We start from the raw sequence: 26,094 nt of genomic DNA, 5'->3' as shown, positions 1-26,094 counted from the left end.
TTGTTTTAATGTTTCCTTACACAGTTACTATCATCCGAGGCGGAGGCCCTACGCTGCATGAAGATGGACAGAGTTTAACCCTTTGGTCCTCCGTCTGCTCTCCCACAATCAATTGTGTCAGCAGCCTTCCTTGGTGATGAGGAGAACATATCACCTAAACGGAACATCCTGAGGTACACTCTTTCAAGCCCCTCGCCTCCAGAGGTTTTGCACTGTTTATATCTTAATGTACATAGTCTACTGCCAAAAATAGAGATTTGCCTGCCAAAAAGAGTAATGCAGGGGTTTTATGTTTCACAGAGACTTGGCTAGATCCTTCCGTCAAAGACTCAGAAATAGAAAACTTCCTAATTACCCGAAAGGAAAGAAATCGGAGAGGAGGGGGTATGTACATTAATGTCAGAGCAGACATTGGTTTTAATATGAGAACAGATTTAAATCATGATTGCATGGAAGAAGTTTGGCTGGATATATTATTACCTAAAAGCAAACCAATCTTTACAGGGGCATTGTATAGACCTCCAGACCGGAGTTACTTTTATGAGATCCTTGAAAATGTGTGTACTGCCCACTGTGACTTTCTAAACTCGGAAGTGATTCTACTGAGTGATGTAAATGCTGATGTACTGAACATGAGCTGCCCCCTGTATAAGGCCTTGTCTAACTTCTGCAAAACGTTCTGTTTGACTCGGTTGATAAATGAGCCTACAAGAATCTATGACACCAGTCAGACTGACATTGATCTCATTATTCTATAACACAAGATATCCAAAAGTGGTATAATTGCAAATAGAATTAGTGACCATTTCTTAATACACCGTACTAGGAAAGTGAAGGGGGGGGGGGGGGGGGGGAAATTGCCACAATACCATCAGGACAAGATCCCTCAAAAACTATGACAAAAAAAATGATTTAATGAACTGCTAGGACAGTCTGACAGGTCTGATGTTATGGAAAGTGAGGATGTGGATAGAGCATGGGAAGGTACATTTGTCAGTACTGTGGACAAGCTGGCACCCCTAAAAGTGATGAGGATCAAACAAAGGCCAAAATCCTGGATCAGTAGGGAAATCCTTCCTTCCATCAACTTGAGGAACAATGCTCGAAAAGACTGACGTCAAAATTGCCAGATTCCTTCACTCAATACAAACACCTAAAGAATACAGTTCAAAGGCTGGTTGACGAAGCAAAACTGTCCTTCTACAAGAACAAGATCCAGGACAATATAAACGATCCCAGGGGACTTTGGAAGACTCAAGGACCTAGGCACTAGCAACAAGCAAAAAACAAAGTCAAACAGCATTGGACTGAACATCAATGGTAATGTTACCTTTTACAGAGCACAGGTGGCTGATAAATGAGTTAAATTGGTTTTTCAACACCATTGCCAGCAACCTTGTTGATCAACACCCAGAATACTCTGGCACCTTTGGAAACCATCATATTCAAATCTATTAGTCAGTTAAGGGCGTCTCCGAAGGACAGTTAGCATTTCCCCAGGTTTCAACTTCAGATGTTACAAATATGCTTAAAGATCTTGACAAACAGATAGCCACAGCACTGGATAACATCCCAGCTAGATTCCTGAGTGATGCTGCTGATCGTATTGGATTTTATGTAACACACATCATCAACCTTTCCAATCAACATGGTAAGGTACCACAAGAGTTGAAACATGCAAGAGAAAGGAAGCTAAGTTGAACAAGGGAACTACAGAACAGTGTCAATCTTGTGTGATGTCATTTTATATAACCTTCGGTCCGGTTTTAGACATTCCTATTCTACCGACACTTGTTTACTATACTTGAGAGATTTTAGCTAGCAAGAAATTGACAAGGGAAACTTCTGTAGTATGGTGATGCTTGACCTACAAAGATTTGGCACCAACTCCTTATTATGTGAAAAGTCATACCTAACTAACAGGGTCCAAAGGGTGGATGTGGGTGTGACACTGTCCGATACTAAGGAGATAAACTGTGGTGCCTCCCGCATGGGAGCATTTTGGGGCCATTGCTTTTTTTGCTCTACATAAAAGACATGGACTCTGCCTCTTCATGCGCTCTGTTCCTATATGCGGATGATTCTGCCCTCTTGGTTTCACATAAGAATAAGGAGACTGTTGAAAAGACCCTAAGCAGCGAACTGACTAAGTGGTTATCCGACAACAAACTGTCTCTGCATTTAGGCAAGACAGAATGTACCCTGTTTGGTTCTAAACACAAAGTGAGATACTCTTCCAACTTCTCGGTGAAATGTAATGGTGTAGTGGTGAAGGAGAAATGCTTTGTTACATGCTTGGGATGTGAACTGAGCCAACACATGACAGGTGAACTCATGGCTCTGAAGGACATTGGGAAGGTTCACTCCAGGACAAAGTTCCTGTGGTAGCCAAGTTCCTGGATACAGAGACTATGAGGACCCTGGCATCTCTGATACAGTGCCACTATGACAATGCTTGTATCTCATGGTTCAGTGGCATACAATCTGAAGGACAAACTTTAAACAGCCCAAAACAAACTAATGAGAATTATACTCAAGCTCAGCCCTAATAATTTCAGGTGAATTGAACTGGCTTCCAGTTGATGTCCGGGTGGTGCAGATCAAACGGTTGATGGTTTTTAATGCTATAAATGACCTTGCCCTCAGTCATCTGTCTGGTTATTTTAATTTCATTAGAGACACTCACAGCCATCACACCAGATCCAGTGTTGCCAATATCAGACCGCTGCGCTATAGGAGCATGGCTGGAAAAGCTATTTCCTTAACACAGCTATAGAATAATTGAATGGGGTACCAAACCATATGAAATCCATCCCTACGCTAGCGAGTTTTAAGATAAACCTTAAGAAATGGATGATGGGCAAAATGCTTTAAAACTGCAGAGGCTTAACCTGTTGGGGCTAGGGGGCAGTATTTGCACGGCCGGATAAAAAAACGTACCCGATTTAAACTGGTTACTACTCTTGCCCAGAAACGATAATATGCATATAATTAGTAGATTTGGATAGAAAACACTCTAATGTTTCTAAAACTGTTTGAATGGTGTCTGTGAGTATAACAGAACTCATATTGCAGGCCAAAACCTGAGAAGATTCCATACAGGAAGTGCCCTGTCTGACAATTTATTGTCCTTCTGTAGCCTCTCTATCGAAAATACAGCATGTGTGCTGTAACGTGACATTTTCTAAGGCTTCTATTGGCTCTCAGAAGGCGCCAGAAAGTGTAATGAGATGTCTGCAGTCTCTGGACTAAGTACAGCAGCTCTGTTTGTTACTGGCCTGCCTGGGGACAGTGACACTGGAGATGCGCGTTCATGTGAATTCTCCATTTTGTTCTTTCAGTCTTTGAATGAATACAACGTCGCCCGGTTGGAATATTATCGCTATTTTACGAGAAAAATCGCATAAAAATTGATTTTAAACAGCGTTTGACATGCTTCGAAGTACGGTAATGGAATATTTGGACATTTTTTGTCACGAAATGCGCTCGCGCGTCATCCTTCGGATTGTGACCTGAACGCATGAACAAAACGGAGCTATTTCAATATAACTATGGATTATTTCGAACCAAAACAACATTTGTTGTTGAAGTAGAAGTCCTGGGAGTGCATTCTGATGAAGAACAGCAAAGGTAATCCAATTTTTCTTATAGTAAATCTGAGTTTGGTGAGGGCCAAACTTGGTGGGTGTCAAATTAGCTAGCCGTGATATCTACTCAGAATATTGCAAAATGTGCTTTCACCGAAAAGCTATTTTAAAATCTGACACCGCGATTGCATAAAGGAGTTCTGTATTTATAATTCTTAAAATAATTGTTATGTATTTTGTGAACGTTTTATGCTGAGTAATTAAGTAAATTCACCGGAAGTTTGCGGTGTGTATGCTAGTTGTGAACATCACATGCTAATGTAAAAAGCAGTTTTTTGATATAAATATGAACTTGATTGAACAAAACATGCATGTATTGTATAACATAATGTCCTAGGAGTGTCATCTGATGAAGATCATCAAAGGTTAGTGCTGCATTTAGCTGTGTTTTTGGTTTTTGTGACATATATGCTTGCTTGAAAAATGGCTGTGTGGTTATTTCTGGCTATGTACTCTCCTAACATAATCTAATGTTTTGCTTTCGCTGTAAAGCCTTTTTGAAATCGGACAGTGTGGTTAGATTAACGGAGTCTTTCAAATGGTGTAAAATAGTCCTATGTTTGAGAACTTTGAATTATGACATTTTGTGGTTTTAAATTTGGCGCTCTGATGTGTCACTGGCTGTTGAATAGTGCGGGACGATTTCGTCCCATCTACCCATTAAAGAAAGTATAATGGTTTCAATGAACGTTACTTGGTCATCTATTTTATTCCTTTTACGGTTTCCTCCTTATTGATGAGATGTATTTTGTTTTCATGTTATAATCTTGTGTATATTTTGCTTATGTATTTTCATGAGGATCACAATGGAAATACGTTTCACTTTTTTGTGTCATCCTCAGTGATTTTAATGGCATTCTACTATATCCACATGCGTGGCTGTATTTTGTAAATACATTTTTTTTTTAAAACAATGTGAACCTGATTTTACAGCCATATTAACATGTTCTCCTGATTCCTCTAATGAGTACAATGGCACATTATGAACAAGTCTGAAGGATCTCTCCAGGGGACGGGAATTATTTAGACAGTATGTCTGACGAACAAAGGACCGAATGTTTCTGTACTCTCATCAAAGTACAAAATGTCACATGGAACAAGCGTTGGCGTCTGAACCATATGCTACACATGCGTTGGATTTCCTCAGTCTCATCTTCAATGGAAACAGATCATCTTCTTGTTCCAAAAACACTGACGGAGCAGGCCTAGTGGTGTGACAACATATCCTCATACAGTTGAGGTAGGGAAGGGGGATGACTGATGTATTAAAGTCCCCGGCCACTAGGAGCGCCGCTTCTGGATGAGCATTTTCTTGTTTGCTTATGGCCTTATACAGCTTGTTGAGTGTTGTCTTAGTGCCAGCAACGGTTTGTGATGGTAAATAAACAGCTTTGAAAAATATAGATGAAATCTCTCTTGGAAACAGTGTGGTCTACAGCTTATAATGAGATAATCTACCTCAGGCGAGCAAAACCTTGAGACTTCCTTAGTATTAGATTTCGTGCACCAGCTGTTATTGACAAATAGACAAAGACCGCCACCCCTTGTCTTACCGGAGGCAGCTGTTCTATCTTGCCGATGCATGGAAAACCCAGAAAGCTGTATGTTATCCATGTCGTCGTTCAGCCACGAGTCTTTGAAACATAAGATATTACAGTTTTTAATGTCCCGTTGGTAGGATAGTCTTGATCGGAGCTCATCCAGTTTATTATCCAATGATTGCACGTTGGCTAATAGGACGGATGGTAGAGGCGGATTACCCACTCGCCGTCGGATCCTTTACAAGGCACCCAGACCTACGTCCCCTATATCTCCGTCTCTTCTTCATGCGAATGACAGGATTTGGGACTTGTCCGGAGTCTGAAGTAAATCCTTCGCGTCTGACTCGTTATAGAAAAAAAATCTCTGTGAGTAAAGGTGAGTAAACGCAGTTCAGATAACCAGAAGCTCTTTTCGGTCAAAAGAGACGGCGGCAGAAACAATATGTACAAAATAAGTTACAAATAACGTGAAAAAACAAACACAATTACATAATTGGTTAGGAGCCCGTAAAACAGCATCCATCTCCTCCGGCGCCATTCTATTTCTCTGTAAACAAATTAACAACATACTTTCAGCGTGCTTATAGAGAAGGGCACTCAACACGTACTGCACAGACACAAATGACTGATGATTGGTTGAAAGAAATTGATAAGATTGTAGGAGCTGTACTGTCCGATTTCAGTGCAGCCTTTGAAACCATATTACTGACCATAAACTGTGGTTGAAAAAATGTATGTGTTATGGCTTTTCAACCTCTGCCATATCGTGGATTCAGAGCTATCTATCTAATAAAACTCAAAGGGTTTTCTGTAACGGAAGCTTCTCTAATGTCAAACATGTAAAGTGTGGTGTACCAAAGGGCAGCTCTCTACTCTTTTCTATTTTTACCAATGACCTGCCACATGCAACAAACAAAGCATGTGTGTCTATGTATGATGATGCAACCATATACAGTGCATTCGGAAAGTATTCAGGCCCCTTGACTTTTTCCACATCTTGTTACGTTACAGCCATACTCTAAAACAGATTAAATAGTTTATTTCCCCCCTCATCAATCTACACACAATACCCTATAATGACAAAGCAAAAAGGTTTGTATAATTTGTTTTGCAAATGTATTAAAAATACAAAACGGAAATATCACATTTACATAAGTATTCAGATCCTTTACTTTGTTGAAACACCTTTTGCAGCGATTACAGCTTCGAGATTTCTTGGGTATGACGCTACAAGCTTGGCAAACCTGTTTTACATTTTTTATTTAACCTTTATTTAACCAGGAAAAGCCCATTGAGACAGAGTCTCTTTTTCAAGGGAGACCTGGCCAAGAAGGCAGCAACAATCAATACATTACATAATTAAAACATACTACAATACAACATGATCCAGCCTAAAAAAAGCATTTACACTCCTCCGTAACAGTCTCCCATCAATATTTTCAATTAATTCAGTGGCACTAACATATCTAGATGAAGCATGGATTGTAGACTATTCCATGCGTCTGGTGCACAAGAAGAGAAGGCAGTCTTGCCTAATACTGTGAATGTCCTTTAAGTAGCAACCACCTAGCAGACCGGGCATGGTAACTGCTGGTGAAGGAGACCAGACTACAGAGGTAAAGAGGGAGTTTACCCAAAAGGACTTTGTAGATGAACACATACAAATGTATCTTTCTGTGCATATAAAGTGAGGTCCAATCTATCATTTGGTACAAGGTGCAATGGTGGGTGAGTGACTTGGCATTTGTAATAAAGCACAAGGATGCATGATAAACAGAGTCCAGTCTCTGTAAGACAAACGAGGCTGCATGCATATACAACAAGTCACCATAATCAATTACAGAGAGAAAAGTTGCCTGACAAGCTTCTTTCTAGCCAACTCTCTGAGTTGGGCATCTCCGGCGCAGCTCACTCTTGGATTGCGTCCTACCTGACATGTCACTCCTACCAGGTGGCATGGCGAGAATCCGTCTCCGCACCACGTGCTCTCACCACTGGTGTCCCCCAGGGCTCAGTTCTAGGCCCTCTCCTATTCTCGCTATACACCAAGTCACTTGGCTCTGTCATATCCTCACATGGTCTCTCCTATCATTGCTACGCAGACGACACACAATTAATCTTCTCCTTTCCCCCTTCTGATAACCAGGTGGCGAATCGCATCTCTGCATGTCTGGCAGACATATCACCACCTCAAGCTGAACCTCGGCAAGACGGAGCTGCTCTTCCTTCCGGGGAAGGACTGCCCGTTCCATGATCTCGTCATCACGGTTGACAACTCCATTGTGTCCTCCTCCCAGAGTGCTAAGAGCCTTGGAGTGACCCTGGACAACACCCTGTCGTTCTCTGCTAACATCAAGGCGGTGACCCGATCCTGTAGGTTCACACTCTACAACATTCGCAGAGTACGACCCTGCCTCACACAGGAAGCGGCGCAGGTCCTAATCCAGGCACTTGTCATCTCCCGTCTGGATTACTGCAACTCGCTGTTGGCGGGGCTCCCTGCCTGTGCCATTAAACCCCTACAACTCATCCAGAACGCCGCAGCCCGTCTGGTGTTCAACCTTCCCAAGTTGTCTCACGTCACCCCGCTCCTCCGCACACTCCACTGGCTTCCAGTTGAAGCTCGCATCTGCTACAAGACCATGGTGCTTGCCTACGGAGCTGTGAGGGGAACGGCACCTCCGTACCTTCAGGCTCTGATCAGTCCCTACACCCAAAGAAGGGCACTGCGTTTATCCACCTCTGGCCTGCTCGCCTCCCTACCTCTGCGGAAGCACAGTTCCCGCTCAGCCCAGTCAAAACTGTTCGCTGCTCTGGCACCCCAATGGTGGAACAAGCTCCCTCACGACGCCAGGACAGCGGAGTCAATCACCACCTTCCGGAGACACCTGAAACCCCACCTCTTCAAGGAATACCTGGGATAGGATTAAGTAATCCTTCTAACCCCCCCTCCCCCCAAAAAAAAATATATAGATGTACTATTGTAAAGTGGTTGTTCCACTGGATATCATAAGGTGAATGCACCAATTTGTAAGTCGCTCTGGATAAGAGCGTCTGCTAAATGACGTAAATGTAAATGTAAATAAGCGGGAAGCAAACCATATTATGAAAATAAAAACCCAATTTCAACTTAAGCTTTGTCACAAGATTATCCACAAGAACTTTAAAGGACAACTTGTCATCCAACCAAATACCTGTATTTGGGGAGTTTCTCCCATTCTTCACTGCAGATCCTCTCAAGCTCTGACAGGTTGGATGGAAAGTTTTGCTGCACAGCTATTTTCAGGTCTCTCCAGAGATGTTTGATCGGGTTCAAGTCTGCGTTCTGGCTGGGCCACTCAAGGACATTCAGAGACTTGCCCCAAAGCCACTCCTGCATTGTCTTGGCTGTGTGCTTAGGGTCATTGTCCTGTTGGAAGGTGAACCTTCAACCCAGTCTGAGGTCCTGAGCGCTCTGGAGCAGGTTTTCATAAAGGACATCTCTGTACTTTGCGTCGTTCATCTTTCCCTCAATCCTGACTAGTCTCCCAGTCCCTGCCGCTGAAAAACATCTGCACAGCATGATGCTGCCACCACCATGCTTCACTGTAGGGATGGTGCCAGGTTTCCTCCAGACGTGACATTTGGCATTCAGGCCAAAGAGTTCAATCTTGGTTTCATCAGACAAGAGAATCATGTTTCTCATGGTCTGAGAGTCTTTAGATGCTTTTTGGCAAACTCAAAGCGGGCTTTCATGTGCTTTAACTGAGGAGTGGCTTCCGTCTGGCCACTCTACCGTAAAGACCTGATTGGTGGAGTGCTGCAGAGATTATTGTCCTTCTAGAAGGTTCTCTCAACTCCACAGAGGAACTATAGAGCTCTGTCAGAATTACCATCGGGTTCTTGGTCACCTCGCTGACCAAAGCCCTTCTCCCCCGATTGCTCAGTTTGGCCGGGCAGTCAGCTCTAGGAAGAGTCTTGGTGGTTACAAACTTCTTCCATTTAAGGATGGAGGCCACTGTGTTCTTGGGGACCTTCAATGCTGAATAATTGTTTTGGTACCCTTCCCCAGATCTGTGCCTCAACACTAATCCTGTCTTGGAGCTCAACAGACAATTCCTATGACCTCATGGCTTGGTACTTGCTCTGACATGCACTGTCAACTTATATTGACAGGTGTGTGCCTTTCCAAATCATGTCCAATCAATTGAATATACCACAGGTGGACTCCAATTATGTTGTTGAAACATCTCAAGGATGATCAATGGAAACAGGATGCATCTGAGCTCAATTTCAATTCTCATAGCAAAGGGTCTGAATACTTACTTAAATTAGCTATTTCTGTATTTATTTGAAAACATAAAAAAAGTGTTTTTGGTTTGTCATTATGTGGTATTGTGTGTAGATTGATGAGGTATTTATTTCATTAATCAATGTTACGTTACAGCCTTATCATAACAAAATGTGGAAAAATAGTGTGCATATTTTCCGAAAGCACAGTACGTGTCAGTGACTGTAAAACCCTTAACAAAGAGTTGCAGTCAGTTTTAGAATGGGTTGCCAGTAATAAACTGGTACTCAACATCTCGATGTCACTGCTGTCGAAAGGAGCCGACCAAAGTACAGCGTGGTTGTAGTTCCACATTTTATTAAATCCGTGAAACTTTGCAAAACATAAATAACTGACTTGACAAAAACAACAAACCGTGACGCAGAGAGAAACAAACACTACTCAAAATATAATAACCCACAAAAACCCAGGAAGAAAACCCCTACTTAAATATAATCTATATATATATATATATATATAAATATGATCTCCAATCAGAGGTAACGAGGACCAGCTGCCTCCAATTGGAGATCAACCCTAACAACCCCAACATAGAAATAGAAAAACTAGAACTAAAACATAGAAATAGAAGAAGAAAAAAAACTGTCACGCCCTGACCTACGCTACTATAGAAAATGACATCTTACTAGGGTCAGGACGTGACACTTAAACTACAGTGAGGGGAAAAAAGTATTTGATCTCCTGCTGATTTTGTATGTTTGCCCACTGACAAAGAAATGATCAGTCTATAATTTTAATGGCAGGTTTATTTGAACAGTGAAAGACAGAATAACAACAAAAAAATCCAGAAAAACGCATGTCAAAAATGTTATAAAATGATTTGCATTTTAATGAGGGAAATAAGTATTTGACCCCCTCTCAATCAGAAAGATTTCTGGCTCCCAGGTGTCTTTTATACAGGTAATGAGCTGAGATTAGGAGCACACTCTTAAAGGGAGTGCTCCTAACCGCAGCTTGCTACCTGTAAAAAAGACACATGTCCACAGAAGCAATCAATCAATCAGATTCCAAACTCTCCACCATGGCCAAGACCAAAGAGCTATCCAAGGATGTCAGGGACAAGATTGTAGACCTACACAAGGCTGGAATGGGCTACAAGACCATCGCCAAGCAGCTTGGTGAGAAGGTGACAACAGTTGGTGCGATTATTCGCAAATGGAAGAAACACAAAAGAACTGTCAATCTCCCTCGGCCTGGGGCTCCATGCAAGATCTCAACTCGTGGTTGCAATGATCATGAGAATGGCGAGGAATCAGCCCAGAACTACACAGGAGGATCTTGTCAATGATCTCAAGGCAGCTGGGACCATAGTCACCAAGAAACCAACACACTACGCCGTGAAGGACTGAAATCCTGCAGCGCCCGCAAGGTCCCCCTGCTCAAGAAAGCCCATATACATGCTCGTCTGAAGTTTGCCAATGAACATCTGAATGATTCAGAGGACAACTGGGTGAAAGTGTTGTGGTCAGATGAGACCAAAATGGAGCTCTTTGACATCAACTCAACTCACCGTGTTTGGAGGAGGAGGAGGAATGCTGCCTATGACCCCAAGAACACCATCCCCACCGTCAAACATGGAGGTGGAAACATTATGCTTTTGGGGTGTTTTTCTGCTAAGGGGACAGGACAACTTCACCGCATCAAAGGGAGGATGGACGGGGCCATGTACTGTCAAATCTTGGGTGAGAACCTCCTTCCCTCAGCCAGGGCATTGAAAATGGGTCGTGGATGGGTATTCCAGCATGATAATGACCCAAAACACACGGCCAAGGCAACAAAGGAGTGGCTCAAGAAGAAGCACATTAAGGTCCTGGACTGGCCTAGCCAGTCTCCAGACCTTAATCCCATAGAAAATCTGTGGAGGGAGCTGAAGGTTCGAGTTGTCAAACATCAGCCTCGAAACCTTAGGGTAGAAAAAGAGGAGTGGGACAAAATCCCTCCTGAGATGTGTGCAAACCTGGTGGCCAACCACAAGAAACGTCTGACCTCTGTGATTGCTAACAAGGGTTTTGCCACCAAGTACTAAGTCATGTTTTGCAGAGGGGTAAAATACTTATTTCCCTCATTAAAATGCTAATCAATTTATATAAGTTTTGACATGCGTTCTTCTGGATTTTTTTGTTGTTATTCTGTCTCTCACTGTTCAAATAAACCTACCATTAAAATTATAGACTGATAATTTCTTTGTCAGTGGGCAAACGTACAAAATCAGCAGGGGATCAAATACTTTTTTCCCCCTCACTGTAAGAGCATTGTATTTGGTACAAATCATTCCTTAAATTCTAGACCTCCGCTGAATCTGGTAATAAAGGGTGTGGCTGTGGAACAAAACTAAATGTGACCGACCACCTGGATTCGGTCCTATGTAGCAACATTTGAAATGCTGTTTATTTTACAAAGGATAAAAGTAGAGACTCAGAGCTAGAAATGTGTATATCATACACTGCAGTTAAGGAAAAATGGGAAAGAAATTCTGCCTTGAAAGTTGATAAACATGTCACCCCACTTTTGAGAAATGGCCCTTGAATGTTTTGGTCACCTACTGCAGAGCTCTTCTTTGTCAGCATCATGTGAGGCCATGTGCTAAACAGAGTGTATAGTAAACAACCAAATATTTCAAGACTAAAAGTGGTAAAAGTAGTAGTAGCCTACAATAAAGAAAAACTTCATCTAAAAATACATTATCTAGTCATTGACCTATATCCTAATCTGACTCTGGTGCAGGTCCTGTTGTTCTTCACATTACCATCTCTGGTAAACACACACTATATCAAATAAAATATATGTCTATTTGTCACATGCATAGAATACAAAAGGTGTAGTACAGTAATATGTTTACTTGCATATTTGCATAAAAATTGCCAAAGTTATCCCCTTCTATCAATCTGGGGATCCAATATACAGTATTTTACAAATTATCACCCAATAACTATACTAGCATGTTTTTCTAAAATCCTAGAAAAAAATGGTATATAAGAGAATATTGAAACATTTAAATCAACACCGATATGGTTTTCGCAAAAAGTACTCCAGATATGTCTCTTTTGCAACTTATGGATAAAATCTCTACAGCCCTGAACAACAATGAACACGCACCTGGCATCTTTTTAGATTTATACAAAGTGTTTGACATAGTTTGATCATAAAATATTACTTTCTAAATTGCATTTTTACGGTTTTCATGATTATACACAATTGTCTATATAGTTATTTTCATGATAGAGTACGATTTGTTTATGCAAATGGCTGTGCCTCTATCAGGGCCAAGATATCCTGTGGTGTGCCACAGGGTTGGATAATTGGACCTTTGTTTTTCGTAATCTATATCAATGACCTTGCTGCTGTGTCTTCTACCGTACTTCCCATTCTCTTTGGCGATGACACCAATTTGATTTTATCACACAAGAATTTTGATTCACTAATTAATGAAGCCAACTCAGGCATGGCCACATTTTCTGTACGGTTCCAGATAAACACATTATCTTTCAATGTTAAAAAAATCCAACTTTATTGTATTCACTAGTAAGAATAAGGAATATGGTTTTAAAAGACGAGCCAGAGTCTCACTTGGTGGGAATGAAATGGAACAAGTCACATCCACTAGAGTTTTAATTTATGAAAAGTTATCCTGGAAAGACATTCAATTTGTCTGCAGTAAAGTGATGAAATCTATTAGTATCATCACAAAGACTAGTGGTTTGGTTCATGAGGCTTACTTCCTAACTCTATACTATAGATTCATTCACCCATATCTAATTTACTGTAATATTGTCTACACAAATTACTCATCATACAAAATACACTTGGAAGACTAGCCACCTATTCTAATTACCTGGCTCCATCTGCATCTTCGTTTAAGAAACTGAACATCTTGTCTATTTACGATATTAATGTATGGCAATTATGCACTTTCCTCTACAACATCATCATACCACCCAGACAGCTTACCTAAACCCTACTATGGATTTTTCCAGGTAAATTCTGAAATACATCTATAAAACACAAGACACTGAGTTAACCTTCACCATCCCTACTGCCATACATCACATAGGCAATTCTCAATCAGATACATAGGTACCATACTTTGGAATTCTTATCTTCACATTGCCAAAACCTCATCATCCCTCAATAACTTTAAGCGAAGACTGGGGGTCAGCCTGATGAACCAAACTACTCAGTAATCTCCTCCATATACCCAAACGCTCATGCACACTTAAACAAAGTATTGTTCTTTTTTTTCTCCGTGATTACTGATCAAATCATTTATAATGAGTTGATTTTGTTATCTGTTTTAACAACCCTTTTTTTATTTTTGTACTTATGTAATGCATATTGTTTTTTTTGTGGTGTTGTCTTCATATTAGCCCTTTGGCTTCCAACCACACCTGCACAATGTTTTTTAGAGCCCGTCTTGGTCTTCATTGTAATCAGAGGGCTAACATTAATACTATGCATTCCAGTCTCTCTCGGCTAAGAGTTGAGGAACGACTGACTGCATCACTTCTTGTTTTTATAACAAACATTAGTGTTGGAAATTCCAAATTGTTTGCATAGTCAACTTACACACACACTTATGCCACTAGACATGCCACCAGGGGTCTTTTCAGTCCCCAGGTCCAGAACAAATTCAAGGAAATGTACAGTATTATACAGAGCCATGAGTGCATGGAACTCCCTTCCATCTCATATAGTGCAAGTGAACAGCAAACCTGGTTTCAAAAGACAAATAAAGCAACACCTCACGCAACAACGCCTCTACCCTATGTGACCTACTTGTTGTGTGTATGTGTAACTGATGGATGCGCGCGCACACACACACACACACACACACTACATGTTCATGTTTTTAAATGTATTTAGTCTGTAATGAATTTTTTACTATGTTTCGGACCCCAGTAAGAGTAGCTGTCGCCATTGGCGTTGGCTAACGGGGATCCTAATAAATCAAAAATCGAAATTGCAGCCGCTCCTCGGCTCTCATGAATGCAGCCTCAGCAGCGGGAAACGACTGGGGCAAACATTATTGCTGTGTCACCCTCACGATAGCTTTCTAGATTGCTTCTGTAGGACTATAGCTGTTGTTGAGTGCCACCTGTCCAAAGGTTATGTGAAATGGCTGCCTAGTGAGCAATGTAGTTCCAAGCACAGACATGTCAGAACAATTTTTTCCAGAACAAACAGTTCAAAGTGTTTACACACTTCTAAGATTCTCATTTCACAATGCAGAATATACACATTTCTTCAGTTTTTACAGAAAACACTGTAAACAGATGCATGCTGCAAGAGGCTTGAGGTTTCGTACCTGCACATAGTAGGTCCCTTTGGACTGGGCGTACATCATGAGGAAGCAGTAATCCAAATTCTGTTTTGTCCGCCATCTGGGGAGAAAGAGGAGTATGACAGAGGATGCGATTAGATTCACAAACCCAAACACACCCACACACCCACACACCCACACACACACACACGATCCACATCCAAACCTGTCATCCGACATACTACTATTTCATTGACATTCGGGCCTGGGTACACGAGCCAGTGTCTCACTTTGGCATAACTCACTTTGTTATAACTCAGACACATAATGTAGGAACTGTATGTCGTAAGAGTCAATAAATGGAAACAATAAGCTTCTTGTCTAAGTGGGGCAGTGCTCCTGGTCCTCTATCTTCCTGTGTAAGAGGAGAGCGAGGAGAAGCTGGAGGTGGATTAGTGGCTCCTGCTTCCGATGAGGAGCAGAACATGTGGTTGCCTTTGTCACCGGATATCAATGAGATGTTGAAAACGGAGAGGAGGAAAAACAACTCTTTGCCAAGTTACTGTCTCACAAACGTACTCACGCACGATTCGATTAGCTATGCCTGTGGGAACCAAATAAAAGAACCTCTAACACACACACGCACACACACTTTTCGGACAAGACACAGAGTAGCTTGTATAAACACACTGTGATGAAAATAGGCATCGATAACATGAGAAGGGAAAAATAACAACACCGATTAGAGCAGCCATACAGCAACTACTACACCAGGAGAAGAATGCCCCTCAATGCAACGTCTCATAGTTTCATCCAATAAAAGACGGCCCTCTGGCAGCGCCATTCCTATGATCTGTTTGCCAGTTCAAATCTTACTTCACAATAACACGTGCAACGGATTGAGACATACGTAATCCTTTGCTAGACGGAAATAGTAGCCTAAATCATGTATATTGTGGCTATATAAAGATAAAGCAATTGTTTGAGGCAAACAAGGAGCAAATCGTATCCGTGTAGCCTAGGCCTACATCAAAGCTTGTACGCAGAGTACACACTGAAATGTGTACCTATAACAGAAAACAACACAATTATGCTTGATTAGAGATCAATTCTGACAAATTACGATATGCAAACAGTAATTTCCTGAGGAACGCCGTGTAAACATTTAAATCAAAATATTTACTCTCTTTCTAACTGCTTGATAAGCTTCATGAATCTCAGCTGTGCCGGGAGATAGGCTTGGTGACGAACCACATCACATGCACAATAAAGATTATGAGGTTCTCTCCCCTAAAGCCTGTATTCACATCTGGTAAATAGATGATACATTCACCATGAGGAGGCACATGATAGGACACAAGGAAGCCCATTTCTACCCTACCACCCCTAAGCTATCGGTACCGCTGTGTTTTAACAAATCGTCAGTGTTGTCCCCTAACGTGCCATTAGGATGTGAAAGGTCAAATGAGTGATGTTCATGATAGTGATATAAAAGCACTTTAACTCCATCTCAAATTGAATAGGATTATCTGGGGGAGTTACTTCCTCGTTCCATGTTTTATTAAAGGGACATTACACTCATAAACGAAAATGTGTAAGATGACGTTTTTTCAGACATCAAAAGTAGACTAATGCCAAGATGAAACCACGTCACATGAAATTGGGTGTATAAATCCAGTTATATGCCTCCAACCCAAAATTACTTTCTGGTTTTCCTGCTTTGATTTTGTGTTAATCTTTATATACATTTGCGGTGGAGGCATATAGATGGATTTAGACAACAAATGTCTTGATATTAAGCTACTTTAGAGGTTTGAAAACTCCTAACAAACTTTTATTGAATGTGTAATGCCCCTGCACCATCGAGAGCATCCTGACCGGTTGCATCACAGCCTGGTATGGCAACTGCTCGGCATCTGACCATATGGCGCTACAGAGGGTAGTGCGAACAGCCCAGTACATCACTGGTCCAAGCTTCCTGCCATCCAGGACCTATATAATAGGCGATGTTAGAGGAAAGCCCATAAAATTGTCAGAGACTCCAGTCACCCAAGTCATAGACCGTTTTCTCTGCTACCGCACGGTAAGCAGTACCGGAGCGCCAAGTCTAGGACCAAAAGGCTCCTCAAAAGCTTCTACCCGCAAGCAATAAGACTGCTGAACAATTAATAAAATCGGCGCCGGACAATTTACATTAACCCTCACCCCTCCCTTTTGTACACTTGCTGCTACTCACTGTTTATTATCTATGCATAGTCACTTCACCCCTACCTACATGTACAAATTACCTAACCTGTACCCCCGCACACTGACTCGGTAGCGGTGCCCCCTGTATATAGCCTCGTTATTGTTATTGTGTTACTTTTTATTATAAATTTTTACTTGGTAAATATTTTCTTTGCTCTTCTTGAACGGCACTGTTGGTTAAGTGCTTGTTATTAAGCATTTCACGGTAAGGTCTACACTTGTTGTATTCGGCGCATGTGACAAAGTGTGATTTGATTTGTTTGATTTAAGTCAATGTGGATAAGGCACACAAGTACACTATATGATCAAAGTATGTTAACACCTGCTCGTCGAATATCTCATTCCAAAATCATGCACATTAATATGGAGTTGGTCCCCCCTTGGCTGCCGTAACAGCCTCCACTCTTCTGGGAAGGCATTCCACTAGATGTTGGAACATTGCTGCGGGGACTTGTTTCCATTCAGCCACAACATCATGAGTGAGGTCGGGCACTGATGTTGGGCGATTAGGCCTGGCTCGCAGTCGGCCTTCCAATTCATCCCAAAGGTGTTCAATGGGGTTGAGGTCAGGGCTCTGTGCAGGCCAGCCAACTTCTTCCACACCGATCTCAGCAAACCATTTCTGTATGGACCTCGCTTTGTGCATGAGGGCATTGTCATGCTGAAATAGGAAAGGGCCTTCCCCAAACTGTTGCCACAAAGCTGGAAGCACAGAAGCGTCTAGAATGTCATTGAATGCTGTAGCATTAAGGTTTCCATTCACTGGAATAAGGGGCCTAGCCTGAACCATGAAAAAGCCCCAGCTGATTATTCCTCCTCCACCAAACTTTACAGTTGGCATTATGCATTGGGGCAGGTAGTTTCTCCTGGCATCCACCAAACCCTGATGCACCCATCGGACTGCCAGATGGTGAGGTGTGATTCATCATGCCAGAGAACGCATTTTGACTGCTCCAGAGCTTTACACCCCTCCAGCCAACGCTTGGCATTGCGCATGGTGATCTTAAGCCTGTGTTCAGCTGCTCGGTTATTGAAACCCATTTCATGAAGCTCCAGAAGAACAGTTCTTGTGCTGACGTTGCTTCCAGAGGCAGTTTGGAACTCTGTATTGAGTGTTGCAACCGAAGACAGACAATTTTTACACGTTACGCGCTTCAGCACTCGGCGGTCCCGTTCTGTGAGCTTGTGTGGCCTGCCAATTTGCAGCTGAGCCGTTATTGCTCGTAGAGGTTTCCACTTCACAATAATGAACATACAGCTGACCGTGGCAGCTCTAGCAGGGCAGAAATTTGACCAACTGACTTATTGGAAAGGTGACATCCTATGCCGGTGCCACATTGAAAGTCACATAGCTCTTCAGTAAGGCCATTCTACTGCCAATGTTTGTCTACGGAGATTGCATGGTTGTGTGCTCAATTTTATACACCTGCAGCAACGGGTATGGGTGAAATACCTGAATCCATTAATTTGAAGGGGTTTCCACATGCTTTTGTATATATAGTGTATAATAATATGGGCTTATTTTCAGCCCTTTCCTGGGATAGCATGGTTGTGTGCTCTATTTTATACACTTGTCAGCAAATAGCTGAATCCACAAATTTGAAGGGGTGTCAACATACACTCTATATACACGCACATGGGGTCTGAAAGTATTCAGACCCCTTCACTTTTTCCACATTTTGTTACATTACAGCCTTATTCTAAAATTAATTAAATAGTTTTTTTGCCTCATCAATCTACACACAATGACAAAGCAAACACTTTTTTAAAGAAATAATTGCAAATGCATGAAAAAATACCATGGAAATATCACATTTAACAAGTATTCAGACCCTTTACTCAGTACTTTTTTGAGCACCTTGGCAGCGATTACAGCTTCGAGTCTTCTTGGGAAGGATGCTACAAGCTTGGCACACCTGTATTTGGGGAGTTTCTCCCATTCTTCTCTGCAGATCCTCTCAAGCTCTGTCAGGTTGGATGGGGAGCGTTGCTGCACAGCTATTTTCAGGTCTCTCCAGAGATGTTCAAGTCCGGGCTCTGGCTCGGCCACTCAAGGACATTCAGAGACTTGTCCTGAAGCCACTCCTGCATTGTCTTGGCTGTGTGCTTAGGGTCGTTGTCCTGTTAGAAGGTGAACCTTCACCCCACGCAAGTTTTCGTCAAGGATCTCTCTGTACTTTGCTCCGTTCCTCTTTCCCTCAATCCTGACTCGTCTCCTAGTCCCTGCCTCTGAAAAACATCTCCACAGCATGATGCTGCCACCACCATGCTTCACCGTAGGGTTTGCCAGGTTTCCTCCAGATGTGACGGTTGGCATTCAGGCCAAAGAGTTCAATCTTGGTTTCATCAGACAAGAGAATCTTGTTTCTCATGGTCTGAGAGTCCTTTAGGTGCCTTTTGGCAAACTCCAAGCGGGCAGTCATGTGCCTTTTACTGAGGAGTGTCTTCCGTCTGGCCACTCTACCATGAAGCCCTGATTGGTGGAGTGCTGCAGAGCTGGTTGTCCTTCTGGAAAGTTCTCCCATCTCCACATAGAAACTCTGGAGCTCTGTCAGAGTGACCATCAGGTTCTTGGTCACCTCGCTGACCAAGGCCATTTTCCCCCGATTGCTCAGTTTGGACAGGCGGCCAGCTCTAGCAAGAGTCTTGGTGGCTCCATACTTCTTCTATTTAAGGATGATGGAGGCCACTGTGTTCTTGGGGACTTTCAATGCTGCAGAAATATTTTGGTACTCTTCCATCTGATCTGTGCCTAAACACAATCCTGTCTCGGATCTCTACGGACAATTCCTTCAACCCCATGGCTTGGTTATTGCTCTGACATGCACTGTCAACTGTGGGACCTTTTATAGACAGGTGTGTGCCTTTCCAAATCATGTCCAATCAATTGAATTTACCACAGTTGGACACCAATCAAGTTCGAGAAACATCTCAAGGATGATCAGTTGGTAGAGCATGGTGTTTGCAACGCCAGGGTTGTGGGTTCGATTCCCACGGGGGACCAGTACGGAGAAAAAATGTATGAAATGTATGCATTCACTACTGTAAGTCACTCTGGATAAGAGCGTCTGCTAAATGACTAAAATGTAAATGATCAATGAAAACAGGATGCACCTGAACTCAATTTCAAGTCTCGTAGCAAAAGGTCTGAAAAAAATATATATACACACATGCATACATATGGAAACATTTGTAAAAACATGTTTTTGCATTGTCAATATGAGGTTTTGTGTGTAGATTGATGAGGATTTTCTTATTGAATCATTTTTAGAATAAGGCTATAATGTAACAAAATGTGGAAAAAGGGAAGGGGTCTGAATACTTTCCGAGTGCTCTGTGTGTACCTTTCTGTGCCTCTGTAGCCCCGATTAGGATAACTCAGCACTTTGCGATGGCAGACTACCTTCTACACACTAAACTGCATCAGACCAGACAGGCAGCAGCCACAATATTCTTTACAGCATAAACACAGCATATTGACAAACTGTCTGAGATGTAACACCCAGAAAAACAAAGACTCAAATGTTACTAAAGAAATGTAAAACTTTCTCAGATCTCAGCTGTGTGTTCCTAGCTGTGTGGGTTAACAGGGAAGCCTGCACACACACGAAAACTCAAGCACGCAACATGACCATACACTGATAAACATACACATATGCAGCTGTATGTGATAAATGGGGGAGCATACCTAGAAACACAAAACATATAGCACATACATAAACACACAGACGGAAAGCGCACACACACGCACGCACACCAGGGTTGAGAGAATGCCAAGAGTGTCCAAAGCTCTCAAGGAAAAGGGTGGCTACTTTGAAGAATATAAAATCAAAAATATATGTCTGTTACTTGAACTCTGTGAAGCATTTATTTGGGCTGCAAATAAATGCTTTGTTTAACACTAACACTGTTATTTCATAGTTTTCATGTCTTCACTATTATTCTACAATGTAGAAAATAGTAAAAATAATGAAAAACCCTTGAATGAGTAGGTGTGTAAACTTTTGACAGGTGCTATATATATATTTTACTGTGTTTAAGTATTACATCTAATTCTATACACTGAATACTTATCTACTTTATGTCTCTGTTATATTCAGATTTTTGCATGTTTTTCCTATAGCTTTACTGTAAGCATTCATTTGTAGCCTATGTATAGACCACAAGCATTCATTCTAAGCCACAAAAATATTATTATCCAAGTGCTTCCTAAATACAATCCTTTTTCAACCTAGCCCCGGGCATTCTAGGTATAAGGTAAGGAAAGAGTCGGCATCCTGTCTCCTCCTCTCTCCATCTTTCCTCACTCTTTCTTCCTTTCTCCCCTCTTATCTTTTCTCACTCCATTTGATGTGAGGGATGTTTACCTGCTCAGCCCGGTCCTCTCCTCCTCATGCATTATGAAACAAGTCTCACCACAGAGACCTAGTTTCCCCTGCCTCTCTCAAAATACAGGCCAAGGAGCAAGATTTTAAATGCAGTCTGTTTTGTACTGTATTTGAGCTGACACATAGACAATTACACACATTTGCACTTAGTGATGAAATATTGCAGTACAGAATGTCCACCCCATGCACGCATGTAAGCACAAACTTGTGAGTGCACACACACAAACACACCACCCTATAGGCAGCCTATCCATCCTGCAGTCCCCCCAGGGTACAAGGCCGCTTGGTTAATCGATAGGGAACATTGTCTCATTCTCCTTGGCCAAGCCTGGGACTCTCAAACGATAGATGATAGAGGGAGGAGAGAGAAGAGAGAAAGAGAGTAGAACGCTACAGGGAGGAGAGCGAGAAAGAGATAGTGAGAGAGGAGAAAGGGGGGAGGGAGAGAGAGGATGAGAGGTGAGTAAGTCATGGCTCCTGGCGCGAATCGATCGAGGGGGCTTTGATTAAGCGGGCCGGGCAGCCTGCCTTTAATCTCAATAGACTGGTTGTGTCATCAAATCACTTCTTCTATTGTGCGGCTCCCACGCAACCGTCCCGGATACGCTACCAGCCCAGTGATAGATTGCTTCCGGAATGGCAGCCTATTCCCTATTTGGTGCACTACTTTGAAGCACGGCTCTGGTCAAAAGTAGTGCACCATGTAGGGAATAGAGTGCCATTTGGACCGCAGTGGTGCAGTGATAAATCAGGCTACTCCAGGAGATTCTCTAGGTAAGTACAGCCCAACACTAACAATGTCTTCCGTTTGCGGAGTCAGCTTCAGAGTGATACTGCAAAAGACTACGGAAGACGATGGAGCGCTAACATTATAAATGCTACTTGCAGTGTACAGCTAAGGCATGACGTTGATTAGAACTTAATCAGTCCAACTGAAAATGAATTGCGTCGCATCAATGCGTCACACCCTGACCATAGAGAGCCCTTGGTTCTCTATGGTGTAGTAGGTCAGGGCGTGACTAGGGGGTGTTCTAGTTCAAAATGTATATATTGGTGTTTTGTATGGTTCCCAATTAGAGGCAGCTGGTAATCGTTGCCTCTAATTGGAGATCATATTTAGGTAGCCATTTTTCCCACCTGTGTTTGTGGGATATTGTTTGTGTTGGGGCTTGTTTATTGTTTTGGTTAAGGAAGTTTCACTTTAAATAAATATGTGGAACTCAACAAACGCTGTGCCTTGGTCTGTCTCTTACAACAACCGTGACACAATGTCTCCCTCAGAACTTAACAACCAATCAAAGCACGGACCTCCACATAAGACACATGATCCTATCCAAATCATCAAATTAAACGTTTACCCTATGCAAACTAATAACTATACAACATAATGAAATTAAATAGGCCTACAGTCTCGTCTTACAGACAGATTGGGTATGTGACAATAATAGATTAGACTGTCTGGGCTGATTTGATATCGATTCGTCTGTCCGTCTGTCTGGTAGATGTGGGATTGATTCGTCCGCCTGGTTGATCTGACATTGATTTACTCAGTCTGGATTACCTGGGAACGATTTAGTCCATCAGCCTGCTCACCCATGAGTTTCTTTAGGGGGAAATCTGCACTCTCTGCTATAAAATACTAAACTTCAAGCTTTATAATATTGAGTTAAGATGTAAAGAGAATAAATAAGTTATCTGTCAAGTTGCATTCTAATGAACTGGAGAGCTGGTGAGTGTGTGTGTGTGTGTGTGTGTGTGTGTGTGTGTTGGGGGGGGGGTTGGCTCTTCATCTATCTGCATCCATCCATCCACCCACCCAATAAAGAGATGCACTGATTTTTTGACAACACACTGCAGACTCCAGTTTTGTCTTACTGTATCTTGATTATTGTCCAGTCATGTGGTCAAGTGCGGCAAGGAAAGACCTAGTTAAGCTGCAGCTGGCCCAGAACAGAGTGGCACGTCTTGCTCTTCATTGTAATCAGCGGGCTAATATTAATACTATGCTTGCCAGTCTCTCTAGGCTAAGAGTTGAAGAGAGACTGACTGCATCCCTTGTTTTTATAAGAAACATTAATGTGTTGAAAATTCAAAACTGTTGCATAGTCAACTTACACACAGCTCTGACACACACTTACCCCACCAGACATGCCACCAGGGGTCTTTTGACAGTCCCCAAATCCAGAACAAACTCAAGAAAACATACAGTATTATTTAGAGCCATTATTGCATGGAACTCCCTTCCATCTCACAATGCTCAAATGAACAGCAAACCTGGTTTCTAAAAACAGATGAAGCAACACCTCATGGCACAACTCCTCTCCCCTATTTGACCTAGATGTTGTGTGTATGTATTAATATGTAGGCTGTGTTGCTGTTTTTAAATGCATGTAGTTCTGTCCTTGAGCTTTTCTTGTTTAATAATGTTCTGTATTATGTTATGTTTCATGCTTTGTGTGGACCCCAGGAAGAGTAGCTGCTGCTTTCGCAACAGCTAATGGGGATCCTAATAAATATTTTAAAAACCCACCCATTCATCTCACCCTCCTCCACTCCCTGCAGAGCACCACAGGCTGACTGTTTGCAAGGCGGTCCCCAATGAGAGTGTATGCGGTTGATATTTAATCAGTCACAGTTCATCTCCCAGGGTCTCATGATGGGCTGACTCCCCCAAAGAAAAGGGGATAGAGGGCGGGAGAGGAAGGAGGTGAGGCAAGGGGGGCCTCTAGGGCCCCATCAGCTTTGACAGAAACTGAGCTTGGTACTGTCCTCATGGACCCAAGAGAAGAAGGAGAGGAGGAGAGGATGATGGATTATATGAAGAAGGAGAGAAGTAGACTGGCCAATGAATGAATTAACACACCAATTATCTCTCGCTGCCTCTCCCTATGCTACTTTCTCCCTCCCTCTCTAACTCCCTCGCGGTCCCACACACACAGAGAGCAGAACACATGCCAACGCGCACACACACTCCATTCCTCCTTAAATGTCTTTAACTCTGCATTACTTCTTCCCTTCCTCCCCCCTCCCTCCTTTCTCTTTCAAGATGAAGTTAATTTACTTTGAATTCAATATATCCTGGCAGCAGCCTTAAAACATCCACTGCACTTACATTTTACTCTTGGGATTTAGCTTACCACTGCATTTTTACTTTACAAGCTAAAATATAATCAATAATATAACTGTATATTACAGTATATCACTGGTGAAAATAATGACATTTAAACTAAACACTGCAATAGGCTATAGAGGACAGCGAGTCGAATACGTTTCTTCATTCTAAATGGTATGCTAGCGTGACAGATTAATTCCACCCCAACCTGGTCGCAAACTCAAAGAATCTCTGCATCGTAACACAGCGTACTCAATAAGCAACAGGACAATACTACCTAGGTCTTAGGAGAACAGATGCATTGCACTTAGGCTTAGCCATCAACAACACTAGTGTGGATATTGGACCAGAGCCAGATTGCATGACCAAAGAGAACTACCACTAAGACAACACAACACGAGAGGCAGACAGACCGGGGCAGTTGATGAACCATGTGTGTGACATTGCCCTAGTCGCCGTGGTGACCTGAGAGTGACACCTTGTCCTGTCTGTCTCATTGGCCGTGATCCACTTCTAGTCCTGTTAACAACTCAGTCATCTGGAAGTGTCTCTCTCTAACACATAGACACACACATTCCATCTCCCTCACTTTATCATCAATCTTAGCCACTCCTTTTCTCTGACATCTTCCCTTTCCTTTATCCATTTCATCTTATTGTGATTCGATCACACATCTTAACTGTCTCTCTCGCTCTAGCTCTGGCTACCTCCCATTGTCTTTGGTTCAGTCTCTCGCTTCTTCTCACTTTACCTCTCCCTCCCTCTCTCTCTGTTCTGCTCTTTCCCTCTCTCTCCCTCCCTCCCTCTCTGTCTGTCCTGCTCATTCCCTCTCCCTTCCTCTCTGTCCTGCTCATTCCCTCTCCCTCATTCTCTCTTGCTTTTTTCATGTCTATATGTTTACATTGCCAAAGCAAGTCAAATAGATATAACAAAAGTTAAATGAACAATAAAAAAAATGTAATAACAGTAAACATTACACTAACAAAAGCTCCAAAAGAATAAAGACATTTCAAATGTCATATTTTCTTCTGGCAACAGATTACAGAAATCTTGCTGCTGTGATGGCCTGTTGTCTCTTGAGAGCCAGGTCTGCCTACGGCGGCCTTTCTCAATAGCAATGGTATGCTCACCGAGTCTGTAAATAGTCAAAGGTTTCCTTAAGTTTGGGTCAGTCACAGCGGTCAGGTATTCTGCTACTGTGTACTCTCTGTTCAGGACCATGCATTATTTTGTGTTTTATATTGTACACAGGATATTTTTGAAGAATTCTGCATGCAGCTTCAATTTGGTGTTGGTCCCATTTTGTGAATAATTTGTTGGTGTGCGGACCCCAGACCTCACAACCATAAAGGGCAATGGGTTCTATAGCTGATTCAAGTATTTTTATGTTGATTTGGTAGGTCGAATTTTCTTTTTCTTTTGATGGCATAGAAGTCCCTTCATGCCTCTTGGATCGTTCACAGCTTTGTTGAAGTTACCTGTGGCGCTGATGTTTATGCCGAGGTATGTATAGTTTTTTGTGTGCTCTAGGGCAGCGTTTCTTAAAGTATGGATCGCGACCCAAACCTGTTA

The 26,094-nt window shown here is 42.3% G+C and overlaps 1 protein-coding gene across 1 annotated transcript in view; it reads right to left on the bottom strand.

Annotated features, from left to right (window-relative positions):
- Positions 1–26,094, bottom strand: part of mgat4b (alpha-1,3-mannosyl-glycoprotein 4-beta-N-acetylglucosaminyltransferase B) — a 242,742-nt gene that overhangs the window by 61,302 nt on the left and 155,346 nt on the right. Inside the window, exon 7 of the mRNA XM_045723878.2 lies at positions 14,821–14,896. Within this exon, the coding sequence (XP_045579834.1) occupies positions 14,821–14,896 (76 nt within the window). The remainder of the gene's footprint in view (positions 1–14,820; positions 14,897–26,094) is intronic.

The sequence above is a fragment of the Salmo salar genome, chromosome 09, assembly GCF_965601325.2.
Source record: "Salmo salar chromosome 09, fSalSal1, whole genome shotgun sequence".
NCBI classification, from domain to species: Eukaryota; Metazoa; Chordata; class Actinopteri; order Salmoniformes; family Salmonidae; genus Salmo; species Salmo salar.
This window is presented reverse-complemented; position numbering and strand designations above follow the sequence as displayed.